The 25,157-nt window shown below is 50.8% G+C and overlaps 2 protein-coding genes across 2 annotated transcripts in view; one reads left to right on the top strand and one right to left on the bottom strand.

Moving 5' to 3' along the window:
- Positions 1–25,157, bottom strand: part of LOC102941373 (scavenger receptor cysteine-rich type 1 protein M130) — a 1,272,625-nt gene that overhangs the window by 610,115 nt on the left and 637,353 nt on the right. The gene's annotated exons all lie outside the window — the stretch shown is intronic.
- LOC114022651 (scavenger receptor cysteine-rich type 1 protein M130) overlaps positions 3,310–25,157 on the top strand; it is a 103,452-nt gene continuing 81,604 nt past the window's right edge. Inside the window, 3 exon segments of the mRNA XM_043551849.1 lie at positions 3,310–3,437; positions 9,855–9,962; positions 9,965–10,168. Coding sequence (XP_043407784.1) covers positions 3,374–3,437; positions 9,855–9,962; positions 9,965–10,168 — 376 coding nt within the window. The 5' untranslated portion in view covers positions 3,310–3,373.

Here is a 25,157-nt window from a genome sequence, read left to right as displayed (position 1 = left end):
AATACATCCCAGAATGATGTTTGCTTTTTTTGCAACAGTGTTACACTGTATGTATCATTTTCATATTCGAAGTTATGAATATTGGCTGTGTTCTTCTTTGATTCTGAGTAGGTTTTAGTGAAGCAGTTGGTCAGCTTCCTGAGAAAAGCCTATTCTCAGTAAGTGCCCAATCAAGAAGCCCTTAAGCCTACAATGAACTTGGAGACATTAATCCATATCTGGGCTTTCCCAGGAATGTGGCTTGGCTGGTAAGGAACTCAGTCATGCATGGACATGTGACTTGTCCAGATGACTCCAAAACTCCATTTTGTAACTGGACTTTACATAGGAGAGAGGAGGGGGTCTCCACCCACAAGAGAAAGTCTATTTAAACCCCTGGGAGACCCTTCCATTTTGTCTTCAGCTTGCTAAAGAGAGAGCCTCTCCACCTCCAAAGATACCTGAAAGAAACTGGAACAAAGGACAGTAACTACAGGGGGTGTGAGTGATTGCTGGACCCAGACTAGAAGGAGACTAGTCTGTAAAATAGAGTTTACTGGAACTGGTGAAGTTTTATCTGTATTCAGTTTGATTAGACATAGACTTGTGCGTTTTATTTTATTTTGCTTGGTAATTCACTTTGTTCAATCTGTTACTACTTGGAACCACTTAAATCCTACTTTCTGTAGTTAATAAAATCACTTTTTACTTATTAATTAACCCAGAGTATGTATTAATACCTGGGGCGGGGGGGGGGGGGGACAGCTGTGCATATCTCTCTATCAGTGTTATAGAGGGTGAAAAAATTATGAGTTTACTCTGTATAAGCTTTATACAGGGTAAAACAGATTTATTTAGGGTTTGGACCCCATTAGGAGTTGGGCATCTTAGTGTTAAAGACAGGAACATTTCTGTAAGCTGCTTTCAGTTAAACCTACAGCAGTTAGGGTACGTGGTTCAGACTTGGGTCTGGGTTTGCAGCAGGCTAGCGGGTCTGGCTCAAACCAGGCAGGGCACTGAAGTCCTAAGCTGACAGGGCAGGAAAGCAGGAGCAGAAGTGGTCTTGGCCCATCAGGTGGCAGCTCCCAGGGGGTTTTTCTGTGATCCAACCCATCACAGTGTCTCAGTGTTTCCACGATTTCTAAAAAACGTGTTTTTGTAAGAGATGGTCTCTTCTGCCCAGTGCTGGGACTTACGGGGTGGTGGTCCTGTGATATGATTGACAGAGGGCGGTGGGAGGAGTTCTTAGAGGGGTCACATGACCCTCTTCTGGGCGGTTCATCCCGCCCCAGAACCTGCCCTATTTTGGTCAGATATGTTCTCAGGGCTGTCCTCTGTGGCCAAAATGGAACCCAACTGGTAGAGGGCATTGGGGGGAGTTCTTAGAGGGGTCACACAAACCACTTCCAAATGGGTCACTCCATCCCAGAACTCTCCCGATTGGTCAAATATACTCTCGGGAATGGTCCCCAGCAGCTGAAACCCCTCCTGGTTGATAGAGGGCAGTGGGAGGAGTTCTAAGAGGGGGTCACATGACCCACTTCTGGACGGAATACCTCACCCTGGATCTCCCCATGATTGGTCAAATTGGCTCTCAGGGCAGTCCTAAGGGAGTGAAACCCATCCTGATTGGTAGAGGGTGGTGGGAGGAGTTCTTAGAGGGGTCACATGACACACCTTGCTTCTGGTCATGTGTCTGGCTTGACCCCAAAAGTAATATCCCTGGGGGGGGGACTCTCCATGACAGGTGGGTGGGGATCAAGGGGCGGGGCTAATTTTGATTGATGGTAGGACCCTTATACTACTTAGTGCAATTTCCTGTTTTGTCATTAGTATTTGTTTAAGTAGTGGGAGGGCAGAGTGAGGGAGAATGGCAGGATTGGGGCTGGGAGTTTGGTAAAAATAAAGGAGAGGGAAGAAAGGGGAAGAGGCACACCTCCTCCCCTGCCAAGCTAGTCACTCACTGTCAAGTGTTTTTTCCGGAATCATAACAGAGCAGAGTCTCAAGGAGGGATATGAAGGAGGATCAGGTGTTGGTTGCACATATTTTCTCAGGGAGTTTTCTCCATTCAGAAAGGGCAGGATGGGAGAAAATGAAAAATATAAAGAGTTAAAGATGTTCCCCTTAATCCAAGTATTTATAACAGTTCTCTTCAAGAAGAGAAGGAGATAGGTGTGGTGCCAGCCAGTCCTTGTTCTGTGCTATTCCCTTGCTTTGTGCCTGTTTCTTGAATTGTCTGTGTCCCATGAATCAAGTACACTTGTTTCCAAGGAGCCCTCCTTCTGCTGATAGCACTGATGGGCATGGTGTGTGTAGGACCTCTTGTTACTGCAAGAGAGGGTCATGGCCAACTCAGGAAGCCCTAAGCTCTGCCTCTACCACTAAGAATCATGGTCTAGGCCTGAAACCCCAAGGCCGGGGTGAAAGTAACATTAAGCACTTACTGGTACGGGGGCCCAGAGCCAGGGCCCTGGAAGGGGCGGGGCCTTGGGTGGGAGGGGCAGGGCTGAGGGGTCAGCCTCCCCCAGCCAGCCCATCCACGCTGCCTGGCCTGTTCCACCTGGGTCTCCGATGGTGATTTAAATGTTAAATCGCCGAACCCTGGGGCAGTTGCCCCTTTTGCCCTCTTCCTGTCTGTGGCCTGGGGGGGTGGAGGGAAAGGGACAATGATGTTAAAGGGCTGCCATGGCTGGCAGCCCTTTAACGTCAGCTGCATATGGGCTGGTACTGGAAGCCACTTTTCACTAGTACGTCGTATACTTTCATCCCTGCCCCAAGGTCCATTAGTAGAAGAACTGTCAATATTTCAGATGCTTCTGAGTAATACTTCTATAAAGCTGATCTGAGTGACACAACCTGGTTTTAGTGACATGTCCTTGTCTACAATTGGGCATGTCCTATACTGGGAATTGGTCTTGTAATGATCACCTCTGGCACAGGGGATTTCTTCCCTAGTTTATAAAATAACCAGCCTTGAATGTCTCCCAATTCATGCTTAATATGATATAGAATCTATTGAGGTGAGAAACAGCACGGCTACAGTTTGTGCAGAACTTTTCCTTCTGGCTTTGGAGATTGGGGGTTACCCGTTTGTCTGAGGCTCTGGTAAACCTGACATCAGGAGGGGGCTCATCACTCATATATGGTGATGTTTGTTGCTTTTGAGTTTTATTGGATGTTTTAGCTTCATACATTCACAGATTAAACCACTGATAATAACTAAAAAGGCAGATGGGTTTGCTATTGGTTCCTTCCCGCAGCTGATGCCAGTCTTTGAATCTATATATTTCCCTTCCACTGCTTTGTTGTCACTTGTCAGACACAGAGGAGCCCTTGCAGGTGCTTAGGTGCAGCCAGTGCAGTGTGAGGAGGGGACAGCAGGTCAGGCTGGCAATGAAGGGACATCTCTCCACTCCGGTGCTGTGGCTTCTTCTCCTCACAATTCAGGTCATAGCAGGTAAGTCTCCCCTGTGTTTCACCAGGGGAGCTGGGTTAACTGGAACTAGGGTGGTAACTTTTACAGTCAGCTTTTTACCATCCATGTCTGGCTTGTAGCTTGTGACTTTTCCTTTTGGGATTCGACCTTGCCACTGTTACCGAGGCTTTTGTTACCTTGAGATTGGACTAATGCAATGACCTCTGTGTGGGGCTGCACCTTAAAACCATTCAGAGAACGAAGCTGGTGCAAATGGCAGCGACGCACTGAGCAGGGCATCTGGCTGGGAGCATGTTACAGCCGTGCTGCAGGGTCTGCACTGGCTGCCCAGCTCTGGGTGGAGGTTAAGGTGTTGGTGATGATTTATAAATTCCTAAATGGCCTGGGACCGGCCTCCCTGAGGGATCACCTCTCTCTCTATGCTGTACGGCCAGAGCTGTGGTCAGCAGGGTGCCCGAGCTGGTTCCCCCTTTTTTAAAGGAGAGGGGTGGCTGGCAGGGTGCTCTCTGTGAGAGCTCCCGGACTCTAGAACTTGCTCACCTCTTTTGGCCAGAATAGCCCAAATTTGGTGACCTTTTAGGCACACTGCACAACACACTTGTTTGGAGGGTGGGGATTAGGAAGGACCCAGGTTATGCGTCACATAATGAGAAAGGGGTGGAAGGAGTTTCTGTAGGTGTCTGGCTCGCTGAGTTCCTATTGAAATGGTCACTTTATGCTGCTGGAATTTGTGTGTTATCCATGCCGTCCGGGTGCCTAGAGCCTTGGCTAGGCGTCACTTTAGTGTTGTAAATCCCAATACATACATCAATAATTTGGGATCCAACAGAAATGTCTGTTTGGTCCAGAATCCAACAGCTCCAAGGGCCAAGTCCTGGCTCCTCACTCCCCCATTCACTCACTGAAGCCAGTAGAAGTTTTGCATGTGTGAGATGAGCACTATTATCCCAAATAAACCCAGAGCTGATTCCTGCCAGAGAGGGAGTGAGGCACTAGGTAGAGTGCACTGTGCAATGCCCGGTGCTCGTGAGGGTACTGGAAGCTCTGCCAGCAGGAAGATTTATCCTATGGGAGCCCTGCCTCCCTCCCTCCCCCAGGGTTTCTGCTGGAGCAGAGAAGCTTTGAATCCTAGCTGGAGTCTAGAGAAGCCCGACCAGCACAAGCTGCATGGCAGAGGTGCTGTAGCAGGGCCACTCACGGCCACATTGGTTTCATTCCCTCAAGGCCGCCCCTGCCCAGTTCCAGGGCTGCTCTCATTCCTCCAGCACAGAGGGGGCTGCAGGCTCTTTGCCATGCTGTGTCCCAGCTCCAGGCAGACATAACACTAATGGGGGGCCTAGGCCAGGTGTTACAGCAGCATGTGCTCGTGCAATGCAGGGAGTGAATCTGGCCCAAAGATTCCAGAACTGATTAACAATAGGATTAAAATCTAATGTGGGACCCAGATATAATTTCAATAATACAGTGATCGGAACCTGTATGGCTGGTATTAAGAGGATGAGAATGATCCAGGTGTTTGGCAGGGGAGCGAACTCCTCAGCAGTAGCTGGTTCAGGGGAACCCGATGTACTGCACCAGCTTGAGAAACTGAAGTTGAAGCTGATAATGAGAAATTTCAGTCTAAATTATTGCATTAGAGAAAAACCTGCCCTAATGTATATTTCACAGACCGCTCAGTAACTGTGTGGTGATTAGGGACCTGAGACCCTGAAAATCCTGAGCAAACCAAACCATCTAGCAGGTTACTTGGGGTTTATATTTCAAATTCCCAAGAAGCTGAAATATAATGTGCTGGGGTTAGAGCCCATGACAGAGCTGTACATGACCAGAAAGCAGAGAATTCTGTGGTGACTCCTGGGCGATCAGACTGGCATTGCAGGAGATAGACAACTGTTGCGTTGTGAGGAATAAATTACTACATAATTGTGGGACAGTGTCATATAGTGATGCCAAGCACATGTTCAGCTCAATGCATTTTTGTTGGATTTATGAGCAACTCTGCATCATCCCCTAGATATTTTTTATTTTCTATGGGAAATTTGAGTTTGCTTCTCATGACGCAAATGCAGTGATGCAGGGGAGTATACAGGATAGGGGATATCACCATGTAGCTATTTTCCCTTTTCCTCAGTGTCCCAATCCCCCTCCATTATCCCTGAACAGAGGCTTGCGCAGTCTTTGCCAGAAGATCGTTGTGCAATGCACCCCATATTTGTCACAGTGATAGTATTATAATATGATTATGACATAATTATGATGGATTTTATCCAAGATAAGTCATGTGAGGTGTCGTTGGAAAAGTTATCACTTGCTAAATATGATTATCCTTATTGCATGCATTTATTCTTTTTTGTATCTGAAGTTATGAATACTGACTATGTATCTATACTTCAAATGTAGTTACACCTGGGTAACGCCCACTAGACAAGATGCTTTCAGTCTAGACAGTGGGTGGGAAAGGGCCTATTCAGGTTAATGGGCCATTCGGAAAAACAATAGGCCTCAGGAGATGCTTATCCTCCAGCTGGTGAGCCTTCCTGAGAACACTCCAGACAGCCTGTAAGTAATGGCTGCTATGACTCTACAAAGACATGTGACCAGGCCACATGATGCTGGACTCCATCTTGGGATGTCAGTATTTTTCCATAAACTGGTCTGGGAACCAAGCTTTGAAACAAAGGGTTAGCGCCATAAGCAAAAGCTATATAAGGCAGAGAGTGACATCATCTGGGGTCTTCACTCCCTACACAATAAGACTCCTGGAAACTCCTGAGGACCAAAGACTGAACTGCCGGAAGTGCTGGACCCAGGCTAAAGGGATTTCTAGCCTGTGTATGAAACACCTGGGGATTCCAAGCTGCAAAGCAAGTGTAGCTTGTGCCTTAAGACTCTGCAGCCTGTTTGTATCATCTCTTAGGGTAAGAATCTGCTAATTCATATCCAATCTATCTAGTATATTAAACTTAGGTTGTATTTTTGTTTATTTGCTAGGTAATCTGCTTTGATCTGTTTGTTATCACTTACAATCACTTAAAATCTGATTATCTTTTGTAGTTAATAAACTTGTTTTTGTTTTAATCTAAACCAGTGAGCTTTGACTGGATTGATGGGGAAAATCTCTGCTTGGTTACTCCAAGTGTGCATTGTTCTCTTCACATTGAGGAGAGGTGGACCGGGTGTTAAACCCATACTCTGGCCAGATTTGACCAGGGCAGGATGGTTCTGCTCTGGGATCCTAGGCTGGGAAGCTGGTGGTTAGAGAGCCTGTATGTAACCGCAGCTGGGTGTGTCCCTACTTATATGAAAGCTGGTGAAAGCGCAGGCTGGAGGGCTTTGCAGTTTGTCACCACAGTACAGTGTGAGAGGGAGCCCAAGCTGGTGGGTCAGGGGGCTCAGTGATACCCTAGTTCCAGGTGGCACCCCGGGGGGAACCCGTCACAATAGTGATTCACCATTATTGATCCACTCCAAATATGTGGGCTCCAGGCAAACATTATACAATTCTTTGGGCTCCAGGCAAACAAATGAGAAAATATCAGGGGTGGACCAAAGCCACAGGTTTCACTCCCAGACTGGGATCTGAATTTACCCAACGTTCAGAATGCTGGGTGGGGTCATTATTCCAAGTTGGGCCCAAGTGGTGCAAGCATACGATAGGTGCAGTATGTAAATGTAATTGTTATCCTGAAAGGTGCTAATGGCTGCCATCAGGGGGTCTTGGATCAAAAGCAAATCACAGACATCATGAAAGCTAATGGCTGGACCAAGCACAGTCTATTAGGCTCAATAGACAGAACCATCAAAATCCTTTATGTTGTAAAAACATCTCCAGACAGTGGGGGCTATTGCCCAAGGCACTGGCCACATGGTCAGGGCAGAGCTAGCCAGGGGTTTCCCTTGTTGCCAATGCAGGGGCCAGGATATTGGTGTTGGACTATGTCTGTTGGAGGGAGAAGCCAGTAGAAGGAGTTGTGGCTGGGATCCAAGAAGGGAGCAAAGAACCAAAGCCTGTTGGAGCTCGCTGGAGGTGCAGGCTGGGGATTTCTGAGCATTGAAACTGCTGGCTGTTGTTTGGTTCAACTCTATTCAGGGAAACAGAACTCTGTGTGCACTTCGCCTTGTGTTCTACCACGAGTGAACGTCACTGAGTTAACTCGATTGAAAAAAAACACCCTTTTTTCCTAGTGCAGACCAGTCCCAAGGGGTTTCATTTGGGACTGGACTGAACAGAGCAGCACCTAATAACCTTCCCTATGGATTGCAGCAAAGTGACTGTTTTGTATTTACTTGGCATTGAAGGAGCAGGATGGTCTGGCCACGTACTGGTGTGAGCTGCACTGTTCTCTCAGCTCCATGGAGGCTCCTTACACATGGTGTCCCCAGCTCAGCCATCCACAGCTGCAACCAGCCTGTTCCAGGGCTCACAGTGGAACTCTGCATGTAGCCGTAGCTCCTAGGCATAGTAATGATGCCTGGACTTGCTCCCAGTCTCAGGGACAGTCTTGGGTCATCACACCCTGTCCTGGGGGCCAGTTCTCCCAGGCAATATCTGAGGACTGTGTGGCAGGCAGTGGCCCATCCTCACAGTCCTTGTGAACTGCCTCTCTCCCAGCAGCCAGCTTTGCCTCTCCACAACCCCCAGAAATGCAAACAGCTGTAGAGACAACTTGGGGCAGGGGGTGGAACTCAGAGCTACTGGGAGAAAAGCAGCTTGCAGGGAGTGGCGGCAGAGTCTGCTCCTCATCTGGGGAAGGAGCAGCCTGTACATGCAGGGCAGAGAGGCCAGGTAGAAAGGGGAGAAGAGGAGGAGGAAGAGCCCAAGGGAGGAGGGCGGGAGGAGACCAGCGGAAGAGGGAAATGTATGGGGCAGGTGGGGAGAGGAAGCTCTGGTAGGGAGCACAAGGCTGTAATGCCCAAGCGCCACAGAACAAAAATTGTGAGGTTAAAAAAACCATCCAGTCTCATTTTTCCATCTGTCTTTGGACTTTAGAACCCCCCTCTACTCCTCTGCCAGCATGGGGGTGAGAATCGCAGGCTGAAAAGTCACCCTTTAGTGCACCCGAACTGCACGACTCCCTCTGTCTGCTCAGCTGGAGACTGGGCTTACCCTCCCCTCAACCCTGAGACCGGGAACTGCCCTCCATTGTCCAGCACTGCCTTCGCTCTCCCCTCCTGGTTCAGTTCCTCTGACAGATGAAGGGCTGGCTGGGAAATAGCTTGACAGCCACTGAGCTAATTCATGCAGCATGGTTCACACTCGCACACAGAACTTCTGTTACTGTTCAGGGGTGAGTTACAGACAGAGATACTGGAGACCTTCACACTGACATCAACCATTCACACCAACTACCGTGTCACTGTAACACAATGGGATTGGTTTAGCCTTTTGCAAATAGCAACACTTCTCCGAATCCCCCACACCCCACCCCCACAACTTCTCTGTCTGAGGCTGTTAAGCACCCTCCCCACTCGAGAGGCCCCTCCTCTTCCCTTGCCTCTCTCCAGCCTCCTCTTCCAGACCCCCTCCTCCCCTCTCCACCCTCCCTTCTGCCCCCTATTACAGTCCCCATTCTTCACCCCACTACTCCCTCATGCTCCTCTGCTCCAGACCCCCACCTCCCTGCCCCTCCACTCCACTTCCCTCACCTCCCTCCTTCCTGCCTCCTTCTCCAGACCCCTCCGCACCCTTCCCAGCTCTCCCTCCTATCTCACTCTAGACTCCCTCCTCTCCCTTCCTCCTGACCCAACTTTCCAGACCCCCTCCCTTCCCCTGGTCCCCTGCTCCAGACCCCCCACCCTACACTTTCCACTCCTCCTTTCTGCTGACATAGCACCTGCACCCCATTCCCTTGCAACCCCTGAAACTGCCTCCAGCCCCCAAGTGCCCTGCTCCCCTCACTCTTCCCCTCCTCTTTGCACAGGGTCTCTGCTGCTTATCACAGTCCCTGGGTCCTGTCCAGTCCCCTGAGCCATTCAGGGAAAGCCACATTCCCTGTGGGCTTCAGTCTCACTGAAAACAGTGGTAGGTGGCAGCCAGCTTTACTCAGGGCAGCCTCACTCCCACATGCTGACAGACTGTAAGGAGATGGCGGCATCTCGCTGGCTTCAGCCCCAGTGACAGTGACAGGAGATGGCGCCATTTAGAATAAGGGAAACTCGGTGAGTTGGCGCCTTTCATCGTGTTCTCACAAGACAGGTAAAAACACCCCAAATCGCCAGAGTGGGGATAAAATGGGCAAGAGCTGCAGCACTAACAGCCCCGAGTGCGAGGCCCTGAGACGTGAGAAGGATGGCGCCATGAGGTAGCTCTGGGGCAGGTCCCATTCTCCTGGTTCTGGGTGCCGATCCCCTGCTTGTCGAGCACGGGACTCTGCTGTGATAATGCTGAGGAGGGGGCTCCCTGCTCGCTCTGACCCTGCTCTGTGTCTCTCTTTGAAGGTGCTGATGAGCTGAGGCTGGCGGATGGAGGCAGCCCCTGTGCCGGGAGAGTGGAGGTTAAACACCAGGATCAGTGGGGGACGGTGTGTGGTACCAGCTGGGATAAGAAGATGCTGAGGTGGTTTGTAAGCAGCTGGGATGTGGATCTGCTGCCAGTGCCCTTGGTAATGCTCATTTTGGAGAAGGATCTGGACCAACTTGGCTGTATGAAGTTGTTTGTGGTGGTGACGAGTCAGCTCTCTGGGACTGCAGTCATGGAGGATGGGGTTCACTCCAGTGCCTTCATTATCTTGATACCGGAGTGATCTGCTCAGGTAAGAACTCGGCCAACCTGCCTCCGTCGGAAACTCCCCATGAGGGAGAAGGGACTGAACACAGTGAGTGACATTCCTGGTGACTCAGAACTGGACTGTGTCCTGAACTGGGGTCCGGGTGGAACTGACCAGTGTCTCCCTGAGCTCCCCTGGGCAGACTGGGGATGAGCAGGCTGCGCCATCCTCTGTGCCACTAGCAGGGGGCAGCTGGGGCAGTTGTTGTGGGGTGTGGTGTTGGCCCCATTAGCAGGTTTGTGCTGATACGTGCCTGGGTACAGCCGCCCAGTGTCTCCCCAGGGCTTCAGCAGCAGCTGCAACCCTGCCTGTGGCTGTGGGAGCTGGGACGGGAGCCGGGGGGGGCGAGTGCTGTGGAGATTTCTCCAGAGTTCCCTAGGCAGCAGGAGAGGAGCCCTGAGCCTGCACTTGGCAAGGGGGAGGGGCCAAAACAGCTGGGGGTAGGTGCAGGGGGCAAAAACTGGCTACACTGCTCCACATGGCTACGCTCCTTCCCCGAATCCCCCTGCAGGGAACTCCCACATGGTGCATAGCTCTTTGCTCCACAGCCTGCCTAGCTGTCTTCCCATGCAGGGTGGGCTAGATTTACCCCCCAGCGCAGTGTCATGGAGACTGCACCTGGATCCCTCTGCATTCTGCATTTGGGAATTAATGTGTATGCATAACCTGGCTTCATCAAAGCGTGTGCAAGTAAAATGCCTGGGGACAGGGGTTTGCACAGCGTCACGAATGCACTGAGAGAAACAGCCCCTGACGCAGGTAAGACTTAGGGTTAAGACCATGGATCTCTACAGCTGGCTGAACAGCGATAACGCCTCTTTGTTCTGATTAGCTCAGTTTGCACCTCGCTGCTAGTCCCTGATCACCACCATTGGTGAGGTCACACCTGAGTGTGGGGGTCAGTGCTCTGTGTGTCTCCTCTTCACACCCTGCCACTCACTTACTATCCTCATTGTAGGATCTCCAGAAACTGTCGAGAGTGTTCACCCCAGCTCTGTACCTTCTTGGCCCTGGCTGTGTCAGCACAAAGGGGCCGCAGTCACCGTAAGCCCCACCCCTTCCCGCGGAAATATGCCTGGCACGGTGGTGGCCTCCTCAACAGGCTCTAAACAGGAGTAACCCCCAGCACGTGGAGGTGCATTTGTAACATTGACAGACCCTGGTTGTTGGCGGGCAGGACTGACCCTGGGACCTCTGAAGCTTAGTGCTGTGGGCCTCTACTGCATAAGCTAAAAAAGCACCTGCCTATTAACCAAGGCTGTAGCAGACTCTTAAAAATCTAGGTGATTTCGGTGCTACTAGAGGGAGAGAGAGCAGCACACCCATCAGGCATGGGTTACACATTGACTCCCTCTCAGTCCCTTTGCCACTGGATGCTTGTAATTTCTTTGAGTTGCTTGTTGATTGTTTTTGGGCTTTCTGGCTCTTTAAGTGGCTTGTTGCTTGTTGGAGCTGTTGCTTGTTTGGGCTTCCCGAGTGGCTGCTGCTTTTTTAAAATTTCCTGCCGGAGAGCGTGATTGGCTCGCGATGGCACAATCCCTCCAACCAAAAGAAAGGATCTGGAGGAGACTGTAGACTGACAGTCCCCAGGGCCAATGGGGAGAGGCCAATGCTCCAGGTCAGCCCGATTGACAAGGCATTACAGGTGAATGAGGGAAGGGAGTCAGGGAACCAAGAGCCAGGGCCAGCAGGTTCAGCACCGGTGCAAGGAGCTACCAGGGCCGAGGGTCTCTTTCTGGGCTTCATTCTGGGTTTCCCACAGAAAGTGAGTCCTGCAGCCGCAGTCTCTTAGCCGATCCTGGTGTAACTGACTGAGCTGCACCGTCCTTATTTCCACTGTTTCTGTACCAGAAATGCACAAGGGCAGAGAGGAGCTAATTTGAATAATGGGAGGAGCCAAAAGCAGTAACGTGGCAGCCAAAACCCCCATTCCCTGCTGGGCCAGTTCTTGTCTCTTCAGCAGCTCTAGGATCAGAGTGTGTGTGTGTGTGTGTGTGTGTGTGTGTGTGTGTGTGTGTGTGTATGTGTGTGTGTGTTGGAGGGGGGAGGGCACATGACCCAGATTTCTGCCACAGTTTCCCAGCCCCGCTCAGTCACATGGTGCAGCCAGGCCCCTACTCCCTGCATGGTTGCTACCAGAACCTGTGAGCTGCAAGCTGTGCCCCACGGGGAGAGGCAGGAGCAACAGACGGGAGCTGCAGGGAGGTGGGCACTGCTTTCTGGGAGGGGAGACTGAGGGCCAGGAGGGGGCCTGTCTGGAGGAGGGGGAATAACTTGAGCTGTTCTGGGGGTGGTCGAAAGTTTAAATTGTGCCCCTCCACCCCAGGGTGACCAGATAGCAAGTACGAAAAATCGGGACAGAGGCGGGGCGGGGGGGGGGGGGGGGGGAATAGGCGCCTATTTAAGAAAAAGGCCCAAATATCGGGACTGTCCCAATAAAATCGGGACATCTGGTCACCCCACTCCACCCCCACACTATCAGCAGTTATGGGTCATCTCTGCCTGGGATTGTAAACCCTGAACTTCTGGATTGTTTCCTGCTGCTTGGGGGATTTGGTAAGTATTCAGAGAGTGCAAAGGAACTCGACCGACTGTCTGGGAATTAGGCAGGCACAAGCAGTTCCCAAGGTAAATGCGGAATAAACAAAAAGTGGAAACCTACCTGTCTGAGAAACCCTCACTCCAACCATCCCAGTTACCTGGTTTTGAATATGTAACTCATCCTGGTACCAAAGCGACCGATGAGCCATATAAATGGAGTGTCCCTTCATGTTTAGTATTAATGACACTAAGCTGAGGGGAGAGATAGATACACTGGAGGGTAGAGATAGGGTCCAGAGTGACCTAGACAAATCCAGAGTCCTGCACTTAGGACAGAAGAATCCCGTGCACAGCTACAGGCTGGGGACTGACTGGCTAAGAGGCAGTTCTGCAGAAAAGGACCTGGGGATTACAGTGGACGAGAAACTGGATATGAGTCAGCAGTGTGCCCTTGTTGCCAAGAAGGCTAACGGCATATTCGGCTGCATTAGTAGGAGCATTGCCGCAGATTGAGGGAAGTGATTATTCCCCTCTATTCGGCACTGATGAGGCCACATCTGGAGTATTGCGTCCAGTTTCAGGGGCCCCAATACAGAAAGAATGTGGACAAATTGGAGAGAGTCCAGTGGAGGGCAACGAAAATTAGTAGAGGGCTGGGGTACATGATTTATGAGGAGAGGCTGAGGGAACTGGGCTTGTTTAATCTGCAGAAGAGAAGGGTGAGGGGGGATTTGATAGCAGCCTTCAACTACCTGAAGGGGGGTTCCAAAGAGGATGGAGCTGGGCTGTTCTCAGTGGTAGCAGATGACAGAACAAGGAGCAATGGTCTCAAGTTGCAGTGGGGGAGGTGTAGGTTGGATATTAGGAAAAACTATTTCACTAGGAGGGTGGTGAAGCACTGGAATGGGTTACCTAGGGAGGTGGTGGAATCTCCATCCTTAGAGGTTTTTAAGGCCCGTCTTGATAAAGCCCTGGCTGGCATGATTTAGTTGGGGTTGGTCCTGCTTTGAGCAGGGGGTTGGACGAGATGACCTCCTGAGGTCTCTTTCAATCCTAATCTTCTATGATTAAAAACTATTTACCTCATAAATAAAGAATTCTTGCCCTGAACTTAGAGACATTTACACTTAACGAAAAAATTCCTCAGCACTTTAAATTTCATGCATGAATGCTCAGTGTGTGTTGTTCATTTTAAGTCTTTATCACATATTGGCACCGGTCAGGGAGCGTGGGGAGGTCAGGGTCCTGCACCCCACTCTTCCTGCGATTCACCGTGACTCTCAGCCAGCCAGTAAAATGGAAGGTATATTAGACAACAGGAACACAGTCCCAAGCAGAGCTTGTAGGTACAACCAGGACCCTTCAGTCAGGTCCCTCTGGGGGGCAGAGAGCTTAGACCCCAACCCTGGGGTTCCCTCCATTTCCCCAGCCAGCTTCAAACTGAAACTCCACTGCAGCCATCTCCTTCCAGCCTCCCCCGTCTCCTCCTCCAGCCATTGTCCGTTTCCTGGGCAGAAGGTGTCGCCTGTCCCCATCCCCCTCCTGGCTCAGGTTACAGGCTCAGGTATCCTCCCTCAAGTAAAGTCACCCCCTGCTATCCCATCCCCCATGCAGATAGTCCCAGTAAAATTGAACGACATTACCAGGTCAGTCCGCCCCGCTCCCTACAGCTACAGCGTCACAGCACCACACCTGGGCCTTGGCAGGTGTCATAGATTTACAGGATCTGTGCTATGCCCCAGCTTTTAAACAGTCCATTGGAGGAATGCCTTCAGTGTGCCAGACCCCCAAGGGCTGCTCTCTTTCTTAAGGTGGGTCACGTGGCCTCATTCCCTCTGTGGCAGGGCAGGGGTATAAACCCCTTGGATGCCCTGATAAAGGGGTGGCTCCTCCCCTGCTTCCCAGCAGGGCAGCCGGGTGCAGGGGCCCAGACACTCAGCAAGGAGCTCAGCTGCAGACCCTAAGGACGGCAGGCTCAGGGGAATCAGCTGAGCCAAGTGGAGCCAGCTGGGCTGGTGACTGGGAAGAGATATAAGCCCAGAGAAAGGCTCAGTGGGAGGCTAGCCAGGGGAGCAGACAGAGGGACTGCAGCTCTGTCTCTACCGACTACAGGAAGCCTCGGGGGCCGGAAGACCCAGGGAAGGGTCAGTGTGGGGATCAGTGTTGGGGGAATTGGGGCTGCACTAAGCATTGTAAATGAAAAGACACCGGTGAAACAACTGAAAGAGGCTTTGGGACCCCTTCTTTGACCAGCCTAAGCACAAGAGCACAGGGATGCGAGGCCAGGAACTTGTGCAGACCCTGTGACCGCCTCCCAGACTGAGCCTCTGTGCTCCAGCACTCCTGTTTCACACTGTGAGCTCTGTCCAGTGAGTCCAACTGAGTTAGACCTCTACTCAGAGACTTTTACATTCATCAGGGACCAATGTACCTCAGCAAGTATCTGCAGTGACTCCAGGCAGCCTTTTCAAAACACAGCAGGATTTATTAGTCAACTGGAACACAGCATCGGGAAGTCCTATGGTTAGGGTTACCATGCGTCTGGGTTTTCCCAGACATGACCTCTTTTTCTGGTTTGCCAACATCTGTCTGGGTGGATTTTACAAATAAGAGAAAATGTCCAGGATTTTTCCAGATGTTGCAGCTCAGAAAGAGCCATCTCCACACCCTGATTGGTCCCTCCCCTGGGCATCTGCACCTGCTGGATCCTGCCAGCCCCGGCCCAGCCTGGCCCACCAGGTAAGCGGAGCCACCAAGCTCCTCTCAGCCTGGCTGCCTGCCCCACCACAGGACCTCAGAACCTGACCAGGAGCGGTGAGACAGTCAGGCCCCAGCTCCCAGCCCAGGGAAGGGGGAGAAGCCCGCAGGGAGACCTTGATTGATGGGCTGGCTCTGCGTCCCAGGCATCACCAGCTGGCCTGCCACCATGACAGGAAGTGCGACACTGACCCCCACCTCGAGAGTGAGGCTTCACGTACCCCCTCCATCACTCCCCAAATACTCCCTCCCAGTACGCACACACCCCTCCAGCACTCCCCAAATAGTCCCTCCCGGTACACACACACACCCCTCCAGGACCCCGCAAACATCTCCTCCAGCATCCCTGACCTGTAACCCCTCTCCAGTGCCCCTCCCCCACTGTATACTCTATTTGGAAACTTGAAATATGGTAACACTACCATGGATTAGCACAGAAAAGAAGCAAAGGTTAAGATATGGTCCGTACTTGCCAAGTCCACGCTGCCGTGAGCCATGCTGCTGTGGAGCCATCTTGGTTTCCACTTTTCTCTGTCTCTTTGTCTCTCAGTCCCAGGTGAGCTCTCATGTCTCCCCGAAGGCCAGCTCTTATCCGAGACTCCTGTTACTGTTCAGTCCATGGTCCTCTTCCTGCCGATTATGGCCAATTATCCATATTGCACCAAAGCAAACACATCACAATTCCCATAGTCTACATGCCAAGCAGCAATCTTGTACCTACAAGGCAGTACCAGGAGGGGAGCGTGAAAATGGACATGCCCCAGGTGAGAACAGCAGAGAGGACAGCGCAGAGCAGATTGAGTAGGGTCCCTGTACACCAGCTTTGCATGTACAACAGCCACTTACACCAAATTTGCCCAGGCTTGCACTGGAGAATATGCACAATATAGATTTTTCTGACCACTCCCTTTTTTGCTGAGCCACTGTCCAAATTCTCTTTTGGAGCGTGCCTCTTGTCTTACCGAGCCAGCGGGTCTAGTTGCAGCTACAGCGACTTCACTCAGCCACCAATCACCTCAGAGGTGGCAAATGGGTGCAGGGCACTAGTGGTGATGGTAAAGGCCCACTTTACACCAATGCAGCTGCCCACACATAGCTGTATGGAGACCTGAGCCCCCTGCGTGCATGTAGCCCTGCAGTCACTACTAGAGTGAAACATTTCTCACACTGGTGAGCTATTTATCGTCACTGGAGCTCTACGAGTCCTGCCCGAGACAGGAGGCCGTTGTTCATTCATTTCAATGAAGGCCAGACTCTCCTTACTGCCTCTGGAAAGACAGCTGCACATGTCAGAGGCTGTGGAGTTAAGTTTAAATTCGCTGACAAAAAACTTCATTAACACATAGTTCATGTTGCCTGGAGGTATCTCTTTCCCTTCTAGGATATCGAGTTGGGAAAACTCAGACCTCTGAAAACCAGGCAATACAGAGTTATGGTAAATGCCAAGGCAGCCTTAACTCTGCCCCCTGGAGCTGGAACTAGCCACTGGCACAGAGAATTATTTGCCTGTGCTCCAGCTGCAGTCACTGTGTTAGGTGTAGCTGTACTGAATGGTGGAGGCATGAGTGGGAGCACTTTGGCAGAGCTGTGACTGTGATGTGAGGAGGTCTGGGTCTAAGCCACCCATGTGACCAAAGAGAAGAGGTGCCTGTGTACCCTGGGGGATCCTACATACCTCATTTCAGCGCTGTGTTCTGTAGGGTGTGTCAGTGGTGGAGCACAGGCATCTTCTTGCCGTGGGGATTGCAGCCGTGAGGTGAGAGATGGAAGCAGTCTGTGTGTTTAATGATGGGTAGGTGAAAGGACAGTATTCGCTGGAACTCTGTGAGTTCGGTTGAAGGGGTTGTGAGGGGGGCAAAGGGGCTGTAAAATGTAACAAGTGTGGGGTTGTTTCTGACTGGGAAGTCGAGTCAGTGTTTGGAGGGCACTGGCCACTGAGGACTCCCCTCTGTGACTGTTAAATGTTTTCATTTTCTTGTTTGCAGATGCTCCCGTGCCAGGCCTTTCCTTTCCCTTGCAATGGCTCCCATTTTACAGTTTGTTTTCTGAATGTGGGTCAGTGTCATGGAGGGTCTCAGCCCAGCTGTGGGATCCATGGCTGGGGTGGAGACTTATGTGGGAGGAATCTCTGATCCTGCCAGGAGTTTGCCTGCTCTGCAGGGTGGAAGGTTTTGTGTTGATGCAGTCGTTCGCCAGGGCAGTAGTGATGCTGGTGCTGTCTGCCCCACGGGGCCCTGGGACTGGGGCTGCCAGTTGCCACTATTGGGGGAAAATATTTGGGAAACTTAGTCATGGTCATAGAAACATTTAATGAAAATCATTGAATTAGTGAATTTGCCTGTTGGCAAATAATGTTTATAACCGTTACCTTCTTCTCAAAAAATTGTATATGAATTTACATTGGGATTGCCAAAGAGGCTAATGGGAGTTCAGTGACACTTTTCGTGAGACTAGGGATCCGAAGTGCACAAGGTCCACATTTTAAAAGATATTTAGGTTTCTATAAATGCAGATAGGTGCTCAGTGGGATTTTCAAATGTGCCTGGTGCCGAACTCCCAGGAAATTTGGAAAGTCCCAGTAGATGCCTGTCTGCACTCCTAGCGCCTGAATGTCCTTTAAAATCTGGCCTTGAGTCACTTTTGAAAATGACACATAGGCTCCTAGGTCACTGAGACACGTCTGAAATGTTTCCCCTTCGACTAAAATCCAGACCCAGGCACCCAGCCAGAGTAGCTTAGGAGATGCACAGGGGGCAGGGTGTTTATGGAGCCCCCTTCCCACCCGCATAGGGTGACCAGGCAATGGGTTGATCGTCCCGGCTCTCTGATACCCTGTGGACCTGGCGTAGCATAGAGGGATCAGCCAAAAGCATATCTCAGCCTTACAGAGCACAAAAAATATCGTATTATGGAGGAATTTCCTGTGACTCCATAGTTAACGTAACAACTATGGGCCCATTATAAGTTTTATTTTTAACTCTTCACTTTTTAACAATTAGTAGGAGTAATAAATTCCTATGCAAAAGGCACAAGGAAGAGTAGAATATTTTCTTTTCGAATTTCAAATGTTTTAACATCTTCCCCTGGCAATGGGAACTAAAGGTAAGTGTTTAATCTTAACCCTCTCTGGATTGTGAGCGGTTCTATGCAAAATCTCACCATCCTTTTAACATGGGGGACGCGAGGGGCAGGGGGGCGCGATATGCATTTCCTAGCATTGTTAAAAAATAAAGATGATGGGCAGGACTTTATAAAAATGAGTTTCATTGCCAATACTTTGAAATTCGGCAGAAAACAGACTGGCCCTTGCAGATGTAAATTCTCTAGCAACAACAGAAACAGCCTAGACTCCACGAGTTGGGCATTCACGGTGCCATTTGTGTTGAGTTCCCTCCACCAATAGCACTACAGTTCCCATGCAACAGTCTGTGTACAGTAGCCTCTGTGTTTCTGGCCCTCTCGTCAGGACCTGAGGGGAAGAAAGATTTCCCTTCCCTGAGGCCTTTCTGAGACTGGGCTCAGCTAGCCCTGTTCCTCTCTCTTTCCCTACCAGGGGCATCCTTCCTGTGCTTCTTTATCAGATTTGGGCTGATGGGCTACTTGGCTCTTTATCCACCCAGCCTGCGAACCTTCTTATCTAATTACCTCAGTCAGCTTTCTTTGGGGGACTAACTGACATCTAAAAGATCAGTGTCACACTGTCCGGAGGGGTCATGCCTGTGAGTTCCTACCTCAGGGCAGATTGTCAGAAAACAGGGTAGACGCTGCAAACTGGTGGTGTGTTCTATCATTAGATTTCACCAGGTCAGTAACAAATGTGAACTCCTGGATTCATAGGCACTGACTCCATGGAAAAAATTAACAGGACTTAGCACCCACTAGAAGCCAAGCTCCTCCAGCGCCTCCTGCCTGCCGGCGGCTCTGCCAATCAACTCCTCCCCCTCCCTCCCTGTGCCTCCCACCCACCATGATCAGTTGTTCAGCGGCATGCAGGAGGTGCTGAGTGGGAGGGGGAGGAGCAGGGATGGGGCGCGCTCAGATGGGGGAGGGGTAGAAAGAGGTGGAGCTGGGGGCATTGGGGAAGGGGTGGAGTGGGGGCAGGACTGGGGCCAGAGTGGGAGTTGAGCACGCCCTGGGGCAATTGGAAGATTACTATAACAGTCTTACCATGGAGTCACAGACCCTTAGACCAGTAGTGGGCAACCTGCACCCTGCAGGCCGCACACCACTGCCTTAGACTCCCCAGAAAAGCTGGACTCTGTGATCAAATGGTTACTTACACCAAAAATCACACCACATTCACTTTGCTCCCAAGAGATCAGTCACTTACCCTAGATCAGTTGGTACCCTAGATCTTACACCAAAGACAACTCTGGTAGCCAATTGTATAGTAAACGAACTAAAGATTTATTAGCTAAGAAAAGGAAATAAGAATTATTGAGAGCTTAGAGCAGTAAAATATATGTACAGGTGAGTCACAGTCTATAATTCCAAATGATAGCAGAGATGTAGTCATCTGCCAGTTTCCCAAAAATCTCTCAGGGCTACCCAGAATAACTCTGGGGATCTCCGTCTTTTCATTCACTTATTCCACCCTGTTAGAATCCAGACAGTCCAGAGACGAAGGATCTTTACGTAAAACTGTACTTATGGCTTCTTCTTACAGAAAGCAAGCTGACAGGATCACTAACCAGGTGGACTCTTCCTCTGATGACAGAGAGTGAGGAATGCATTTAGAGTGTTTGCCTCTGATCATCACACACAATGACCACTTGCTTTGAAATTAGCACTTTTCTGTGAAAGTTCTTAATTTGCATTCCACAAGGCTTCTTTCTCATTCTATAGGTTATTTAGTAACAGGGCTATAAACAGTGTAAATGTTTGCTATTGCATTATAACGGGATACAGATAAGTGAGAACAATGCAAATAACATCCTGTTGGTTTTCTTGAAGATTAAACATCTTATACGTTTACACATTTAATAATCACTTTTATCAATACAAATACACAGATGAATTGGCCAGGCTGTGCATTTGTAAGCATTCAATGAGACCTGAGGCTTTGGAATGAGCTGGCACCTGGTCTGCCAATATCACAATCAGACCAGAGTACAGACTCTTCTGTTCACTCCCGGCACTCTGTCACAGGGAGACTGTCTTCCTCTATCAGGCCCAGGCAGTGCAGAAAGGAAACCACCTGAATTGAATGGTGAGGAGACAAGAATCAGACCTGAATGAGAGGAGGAGGGTTGATTGGGACAAGGAGCCTGTGGGGTGGCCAGGGGACAGACAGACATTCTGAGACTGGATACTGGTGGGAAGCGAGAAACTGGGACTGGGAGAGAAAGGGGGAGATGGGAACTGGCTGGGCAAGGGGACTGGGACTGGGAGGAGGGAGGGGGAGGAGACTATTACGGGCTAGGCAGGGTAAATAGAACAAGAGTCGGGGGACAGAGTCTGTGACTTGCTGAGCAAGGAGATTGAGAGCTGGGGGAGACTGGGACTGACTGGAGAAGGAGTCTGGGACTGGGAACCAGTGGGAAGGGACTGGGAGTGGGCATCTCAGCTGGAGCTGCACGTTTGCAGTGGGAATAAAGTTTGGGTTTGTAACAGGGCGCGTGAAGGGCTGGGCTGCCTAGTGGTTGGTGCCCCTGACCTCCAGCCCCTTGTTTTCAAGGTCATTTGGCTCAGTCTTTTAGGCAGTGGGGTAGGGCAACCCAGGCTCCCCTTCTCCATTGGGTCCCAGCCCACAGTCCTGCATGCATCTACCCCTGAATAGGGGAGACCTCCCAGCAGCAGTGAGTCAAAATCCCCTTCCCAGGGCTACTTCCTACCACTGTCCCTTTTGTTTGGGGCATGGCCCCTCTAGTCCAGTTTGCTGGGTGGCTTGCATCCTATAGCGTCCTCTCGTGGATCTTGGTGGCACCGTGCTGCAGTCCCAAAGTTTTTCAGATGGGGCAGCCACAAGTTTGGTGAGACTGAACCCCACAATGTCTCTGGGCTTCAGGGAGTCACTTACCTCAGTTGCCAGAGGCTCCTAGGTCTCCTCCACAGTCCCCCTTAGCTGCGGAGACAGTGATTACTCCCTGGTGGCTGCCTCCGCTGGTAGGCAAGTGACCCTTCCTCCTCAGGTAGGGAGGCGGATAGCTCCTGCCTCTTCGCCAGTCAGCCCTCAACTGAGCCAGGCTCTCTCCTTTTCTCCCCCCAGGCCTGGCATTGGCTGCAGATACAGCGGGATGGGGCCAGCTGGGCCCAAAGCCTCCCTTTAACCCCTGCCGTGCTGGCAGAATAGTTCCACATGCCTGTGCTGAAGGTTGGACAGGAGGATGAGTCTTTCCATGGTCCTTATAGTTATGGCCATTCTTGTCACTAATCCCCATCTTCCCTGGGTATAGGAGCAGGGCCAGCTCATAGGCCAAACCCAGGGTTACTTCCTCAGGCAATCAGCTATTGACTGTAATGTGAGTTTGCTTTGTACAGACTGAGTAGAAACAGAACAAAGGACTCAGGATTGGGCCCATTCAGAATTATTCCAGAAATAACCAGTCAGCCGTCTACAAACTGCCCTGTGCACTGGATATCACTGAGAACAAACCCATATGGTAACCGTGATTCTGCACCAAGTGATTTTTGAGAGATGCTGTCTTGACTGAATACTCGAAAACTTTCCAAAAACTGATAGTCGTCTTCTGATATGCAGGGTTGTTGTAGGTGTGTTAGTCCCAGGATATTAGGGTATGTCTACACTATGGAATTAGGTCGAATTTGTAGAAGTTGGTTTTTTAGAAATCGGTTTTATATATTTGAGTGTGTGTGTCCCCACAGAAAATGCTCTAAGTGCATTAAGTGCATTAACTCGGCGGAGTGCTTCCACAGTACCGAGGCTAGAGTCGACTTCTGGAGTGTTGCACTGTGGGTAGCTATCCCACAGTTCCCGCAGTCTCCGCTGCCCATTGGAATTCTGGGTTGAGATCCCAATGCCTGATGGGGCTAAAACACTGTCGCGGGTGGTTCTGGGTACATATCGTCAGGCCCCCGTTCCCTCCCTCCCTCCCTGAAAGCAAGGGCAGACAATCGTTTCGCGCCTTTTTTCCTGAGTTACCTGTGCAGACGCCATACCACGGCAAGCATGGAGCCCGCTCAGGTAACCGTCACCCTATGTCTCCTGGGTGCTGGAAGACATGGTACTGCATTGCTACACAGCAGCAGCAACCCCTTGCCTTGTGGCAGCAGACGGTACAGTACGACTGGTAGCCATCATCGTCTGCATGACATGGGCGCAGGGACTAAATTTGGAGTGACTCGACCAGGTCATTCTCTTTAGTCCTGCAGTCAGTCCTATTGAACCGTCTTATGGTGAGCAGGCAGGCGATATGGATTGCTAGCAGTCCTATTGCATCATCTTCTGCCGGGCAGCCATGAGATGTGGATGGCATGCAGTCCTTCTGCACCATCTGCTGCCAGCCAAAGATGTAAAAGATAGATGGAGTGGATCAAAACAAGAAATAGACCAGATTTGTTTCGTACTCATTTGCTCCCCCCTCCCCCCCCCGTCTAGGGGACTCATTCCTCTAGGTCACACTGCAGTCACTCGCAGAGAAGGTGCAGCGAGGTAAATCTAGCCATGTATCAATCAGAGACCAGACTAACCTCCTTGTTCCAATAAGAACAATAACTTAGGTGCACCATTTCTTATTGGAACCCTCTGTGAAGTCCTGCCTGAAATACTCCTTGATGTAAAGACACCCCCTTTGTTGATTTTAGCTCCCTGAAGCCAACCCTGTAAGCCGTGTTGTCAGTCGCCCCTCCCTCCGTCAGAACAATGGCAGACAATCGTTCCGTGCCTTTTTCTGTGCGGACGCCATACCAAGGCAAGCATGGAGGCTGCTCAGCTCACTTTGGCAATTAGGAGCACATTAAACACCACACGCATTATCCAGCAGTATATGCAGCACCAGAACCTGGCAGAGCGATACCGGGAGAGGAGACGACGTCAGCGCGGTCACGTGAGTGATCAGGACATGGACACAGATTTCTCTGAAAGCATGGGCCCTGCCAATGCATGCATCATGGTGCTAATGGGGCAGGTTCATGCTGTGGAACGCCGATTCTGGGCTCGGGAAACAAGCACAGACTGGTGGGACCGCATAGTGTTGCAGGTCTGGGACGATTCCCAGTGGCTGCGAAACTTTTGCATGCATAAGGGAACTTTCATGGAACTTTGTGACTTGCTTTCCCCTGCCCTGAAGCGCATGAATACCAAGATGAGAGCAGCCCTCACAATTGAGAAGCGAGTGGCGATAGCCCTGTGGAAGCTTGCAACGCCAGACAGCTACCGGTCAGTTGGGAATCAATTTGGAGTGGGCAAATCTACTGTGGGGGCTGCTGTGATGCAAGTAGCCCACGCAATCAAAGATCTGCTGATATCAAGGGTAGTGACCCTGGGAAATGTGCAGGTCATAGTGGATGGCTTTGCTGCAATGGGATTCCCTAACTGTGGTGGGGCCATAGACGGAACCCATATCCCTATCTTGGCACCGGAGCACCAAGCCGGCGAGTACATAAACCACAAGGGGTACTTTTCAATAGTGCTGCAAGCTCTGGTGGATCACAAGGGACGTTTCACCAACATCAACGTGGGATGGCCGGGAAAGGTACATGACGCTCGCATCTTCAGGAACTCTGGTCTGTTTCAAAAGCTGCAGGAAGAGACTTTATTCCCAGACCAGAAAATAACTGCTAGGGACGTGGATATTCCTATATGTATCCTAGGGGACCCAGCCTACCCCTTAATGCCATGGCTCATGAAGCCATACACAGGCAGCCTGGACAGTAGTCAGGAGCTGTTCAACTACAGGCTGAGCAAGTGCAGAATGGTGGTAGAATGTGCATTTGGACGTTTAAAGGCGTGCTGGCGCAGTTTACTGACTCGCTTAGACCTCAGCGAAACCAATATTCCCACTGTTATTACTGCTTGCTGTGTGCTCCACAATACCTGTGAGAGTAAGGGGCAGACGTTTATGGTGGGGTGGGAAGTTGAGGCAAATCGCCTGGCAGCTGGTTACGAGCAGCTAGACACCAGGGCAGTTAGAAGAGCACAGGAGGGCGCGGTACGCATCAGAGAAGCTTTGAAAACCAGTTTCATGACTGGCCAGGCTACGGTGTGAAAGTTCTCTTTGTTTCTCCTTGATGAAACCCCCTGCCCCTTGGTTCACTCTACTTCCCTGCAAGCTAACCACCCTCCACTCCTCCCTTTAATCATTGCTTGCAGAGGCAATAAAGTCATTGTTGCTTCACATTCATGCATTCTTTATTCATTCATCACACAAATAGGGGGATGACTACCAAGGTAGCCCAGGAGGGGTGATGGAGGAGGGAAGGAAAATGCCACACAGCACTTTAAAAGTTTACAACTTTAAAATTTATTGAATGCCAGCCTTCTTTTTTTTGGGCAATCCTCTGTGGCGGAGTGGCTGGTTGGCCGGTGGCCCCCCCACCGCGTTCTTGGGCGTCTGGGTGTGGAGGCTATGGAACTTGGGGAGGAGGGCGGTTGGTTACACAGGGGCTGTAGTGGCAGTCTGTGCTCCAGCTGCCTTTGCTGCAGCTCAACCATACACTGGAGCATACTGGTTTGGTCCTCCAGCAGCCTCAGCATTGAATCCTGCCTCCTCTCATC

This window comes from Chelonia mydas, chromosome 1, assembly GCF_015237465.2.
Source record: "Chelonia mydas isolate rCheMyd1 chromosome 1, rCheMyd1.pri.v2, whole genome shotgun sequence".
Taxonomy (NCBI): Eukaryota; Metazoa; Chordata; order Testudines; family Cheloniidae; genus Chelonia; species Chelonia mydas.
The sequence above is the reverse complement of the archived record's forward strand: the minus strand, read 5'-3'. Positions and strand labels throughout refer to the sequence as shown.